The following is a 4,423-nucleotide window of genomic DNA, read 5'->3' as shown; positions in this document are numbered from 1 at the left end:
AAAATAATAATGCCTACTAGGCACATAGTCTTTGTCTTTTTTTTTTTTTGACAAAAGGTTCATATAACAAAAAAAAAAAAAAAAAAAAAAAAAAAAAAAAAAAAAAAAACCAACAAAACACTAAGTAATAGGAGAGCTACATAAACAGAACACTACATCAGAATATATCTTCTTTCGTAGGAGGTCGTAAGAGTCATCTGTTGCTTATGAAGCTCCCATGCGTTTGCAACCCACTTTAACCCTACAAAATAAGAAACGATTAGGAACATGCATTTTTCTCTCGATTTCTGAAAGCCTAAAGATGGACGACGACATAAAGTGACTGCTTGATTCATTGACAGGGACCGCGCTGAAAACCTAATGTCCCAAAAGGGATAAAAATCCACATGCAGCAAAAACAATTGGAGGTATTATTTAGGTCAACGGAGAGGAAAAACCAGAAGCCAAGGGTGTAACACTCTAGAAATCCCTTTCCTTTAAAATACCTGTTTTGCCCTTTTTAAAATACGAAATAGGAAAATCTTAGATATTACCACCACCGTGAAAACGGCTAAGGCAATTATCAAAGACACACAGCGGAAGACTATCTTTAAAACCATTCCTAACAAATCAACTTAAAAAAGTTAAACCAAAAGAAAGTAAAGTCAAACAAAGTCAACCTACAACTCGGAACCATTGTAGCCCTTAAAACCAAACAATACTGAAAACCTTTACGTCAGTCTCATGAGCATAACAAAATCAATAATATTCAAAGCGAATAAAACACATCATATTCCTATGGAAACTAAGCATGATTCGCTATTCACTCATGCCCATCATGAAAATGCCTCATTACCTGAAAAACTTCTCTCTACTTGTCCCTACTACTCGCCATTAGAAATGGGTAGTCGTGGGGCTAAGTAAAGACAAGGCCAAACAAACATACAATACACAATCAGCAATGCTGAGTAATAAGCGTAATAAAACACACTATCATGCTTTCATCCTATCATCACACAACTTATCTTGTTGCACCTGTGTACAAGCATACAACGTACAACACAACCACACAACAAATAACTAGTCTATTTATTTAGCTTGATTATGCATCGAACGGGTTTCCCCCTAACCTGCCCCAATAAAGGGGTACTAACACCGGAGCTAACCGTGCCAACATAAAATAACCACTCGTAAGTGGCGGAATTCCTGCGCATAATAAGAAGGAATATACAATGTCTTGTACTCCCAGTAGAAGTTATGGTCAAATATAAAGTCACATAACTCCTCCCATATGTTCATACTCAAGGTATATACGTTCCAAGAGTTTTGGTACGTAATCTCTTTCACTTTACGTCATTTACATATTTATTATACTTGGTGATGACTCTCAAACCATAACACAATCAAACATTATAATTTATTCAAGCAATCAAACAAACCAATTAAATTCTTGAATAATTAGAGACCACATAAATTTAATGTTGAATCCTTTTTAAACTACCTCGGTGTCAAAGACACCTTAAACGCATAATGCGCCACAAATTCTATCCCTCGATGTTAGAAACACCTTTAGTGCACCTAAGCACCAAAATATAATTTAATCCTCGTGTACAAAGACACTTAAATAGCTCTTTTCTCATGCTTATAGCATCAATAAAAATTATATGAACCATAATAAAACTTCCTTTTCATATTCCAAACCAAATTAAACATTTAGTTTAATTAAACATGCTCTCTATCATGCCAATAATAAAAGTGTGGTTCATAAACAACATGCCAACATAATTAATTCCAATCACCAATTCATCATAAATAATTCATACATCACATATCTTTTACCAACATCAATTCAATCAACAAATTCCAACCAACACCTATCATGATACTAATTGAAATTAATTAAACAAAGACTAACATGCTTCTACATATTCAAATAATTACCAAGTACGCGAACGTACCTTGAATATGATCTCAAAATCGCCACGGCTAAATAAAATCACTCACTTGGAAACCTCCTACAAACCAAAATTACAAAGAGGCATTAATACCTATTCCACACAAATTTCCAGCATTTTATACACTCCTTAAATCACTCATAAACCCTCTAAAACAAGTTAAAATTTAATTTAAAACCCTTACTTTTATTCCCAATTAATGGGTAAATAAAAATCCTTTCAAGAAACATAATTATAGTTTATATATAAAAATTCCAGCTTTATTAAATCATCTAAAATTGCTGTAATTGTGTTTTAAAACACTTATTTCAATAATTTATATCACCCATAAACAATTTCCATCAATATACATAAACTTAGCAACATAGGGTTTATAATTTGGGGCTTTTAATTCAAAACCAAATTTGAAAATTTATATACATCATACTTTAAATCAAACATCATAAAAATAATCACAAAACCCAAAAACAATAATTAGATCAAGGCTAGATTAGGATTAAAACCAAAAATAAATTTTTTTTTGAAGGGTGCGCACGACCACCAAGGTCGGGCAGCTGCCGCGCGCCTGCCTGGTGGCCGCCGCTGCCGGCGTGTGTTGGTGGTGTTGGCAGCCGGCCGGTGGGCGGCTGTGGTGGTGGCCAGCCATGGTGGTGTGTGTGGGTGGTGATGAAACAAAATAAAAAGAAAGAGGAAGGGGAAAAATTAAGAGAAAAATAGAGAAAATAAGAGGAGAGAGAAAGAGAGTTACCTTTGGGTATTCTCCACCTTGGGCAAAGTTTAATTTGCCCATGTGATGGGTATTTATACTCCCTTTCTAACACCCTCCTAGACTTAAATTCCTTTTTTACCCTTAATGATCCCTTTTCTATTCAAACTAGTATTTTGACTTTCTTTAAAAATTCATTGACTTTAAAATTTCCTTTTATAAAATAATATTCCCCAAAGTTTCCAAATCATGAAATAAAATATTTTCAGGATTGTTAAATAATTAAAAATAAACTTTTAATTAAAATAATTCTTTTTAAATTAATGAAACACCATAAATAATTCATTTCGAATTATTTAAATACTTTAAGAAATACTTATTTAAGTTAAAATACGTATTAAAATATGGGGTATTACAGTCTACCCCCCTTAAAAGAAGTTTCGACCCAAAACTTGGGTAACAAAATTCAAAAAAATTTTCCTCACTTTGTATAATATTGTTGTACTCTTTTGTCATACTTTTGCCTTTAATGTCTCTTGAAATCAAAATTACTCGAAATAACCGCCAAGAATGTGCAAAAAGCACAAAAATATATTAAAATATAGGAAAAAGCGCGAAATTCTACTACATTCTACCCCCTTAAAGAAAACGAGTTACGTCATCGTAACTCACCATACCTTAAACAACTCGGGATATTTCTTTTTCATCTCATCCTCAGCTTCTCAAGTTGCTTCTTCATGCTCTTGGTTAGACCATAGCACTTTAACAATCTTAACTTCCTTATTGCGTGTACTACGCACTTTACTGTCAAAGATCTTGACAGGTCTTTCCTTATAAGTTAAGCTTTGATCTAACTCAATGGTTTCAGCTTGTAGCGCATGTGACTTATCAGGGATATGCCTTCTTAACTGAGATACATGAAATACATCATGCACTTTACTTAGCTCCATAGGTAAGGCCAACCTATTAGCTACTTTTCCTATCCTTTGCAATACTTCATATGGACCAATATACTTTGGGCTAAGCTTTCCTTTCTTTCCAAATCTCATTACACCTTTCATTGGTGACACCTTTCACAATGCCTTGTCACCGACCTCAAATTTCTCCTCTCTACGCTTCAATTCTGCGTAGCTCTTTTGGCGATCTTGCGCCGCTTGAATCTTAGCTTGAATCTCCTTTACCTGCTTAACTGTATCCTCGATCATTTGAGGCCCTAAAATCATTGTTTCACTTATGTCGTTCCAACAGATCGGACTGCGACACTTCCTTCCATATAATGCCTCAAATGGAGCCATGCCAACGCTTGCATGGTAGCTATTATTATAGAAAAATTCAATTAAGTCCAAGCTATCTTCCTATCCCCCTTGGAAATCTATAACACAAGCCCTCAACATGTCTTCCAAGGTTTGAATGGTTCTCTCAGTTTTCCTATCTGTGGCAGGGTGAAATGTTGTACTCATCTTAAGTGTTGTACCAATGTTTTCCTGCACACTCTTCCAGAACCTTGAAAGAAACCTAGAATATCTGTCAAACACAGTATCTTTTGGAACCTCATGTAATCCCACCACATTTTTTATGTAAGCATTTGCAAGTTGCTCCATCTTCCAAGTCTCCTTCATTGGTATAAACACTGCAAATTTTGTAAGTCTGTCCACCACTACCCAAATGGTATCATTTCCATTCTTTAATTTTGGGAGGCAAGTCACAAAGTCCATTGAAATACAATCCCATTTCCATCCAGGAATTTCCAATGATTGCACAGTTCCTTGCGGTCTTTTGTGTT

The 4,423-nt window shown here is 34.7% G+C and overlaps 1 protein-coding gene across 1 annotated transcript; it reads right to left on the bottom strand.

Moving 5' to 3' along the window:
* Positions 1-3,362: 3,362 nt before the first annotated feature.
* On the bottom strand, positions 3,363-3,701 carry LOC110709490. The gene has a single exon (XM_021887712.1). The coding sequence runs from the start codon at positions 3,699-3,701 to the stop codon at positions 3,363-3,365; it is 339 nt and encodes a 112-aa protein (XP_021743404.1).
* Positions 3,702-4,423: the final 722 nt, after the last annotated feature.

Source organism: Chenopodium quinoa, unplaced genomic scaffold (genome assembly GCF_001683475.1).
Source record: "Chenopodium quinoa cultivar QQ74 unplaced genomic scaffold, ASM168347v1, whole genome shotgun sequence".
Taxonomy (NCBI): Eukaryota; Viridiplantae; Streptophyta; class Magnoliopsida; order Caryophyllales; family Amaranthaceae; genus Chenopodium; species Chenopodium quinoa.
The sequence above is the reverse complement of the archived record's forward strand: the minus strand, read 5'-3'. Positions and strand labels throughout refer to the sequence as shown.

Coding starts and splice junctions, on each gene's coding strand:
- LOC110709490 (XM_021887712.1), bottom strand. CDS start 3,701: ATGAAAGGTGTAATGAGATTTGGAAAGAAAGGAAAGCTTAGCCCAAAG.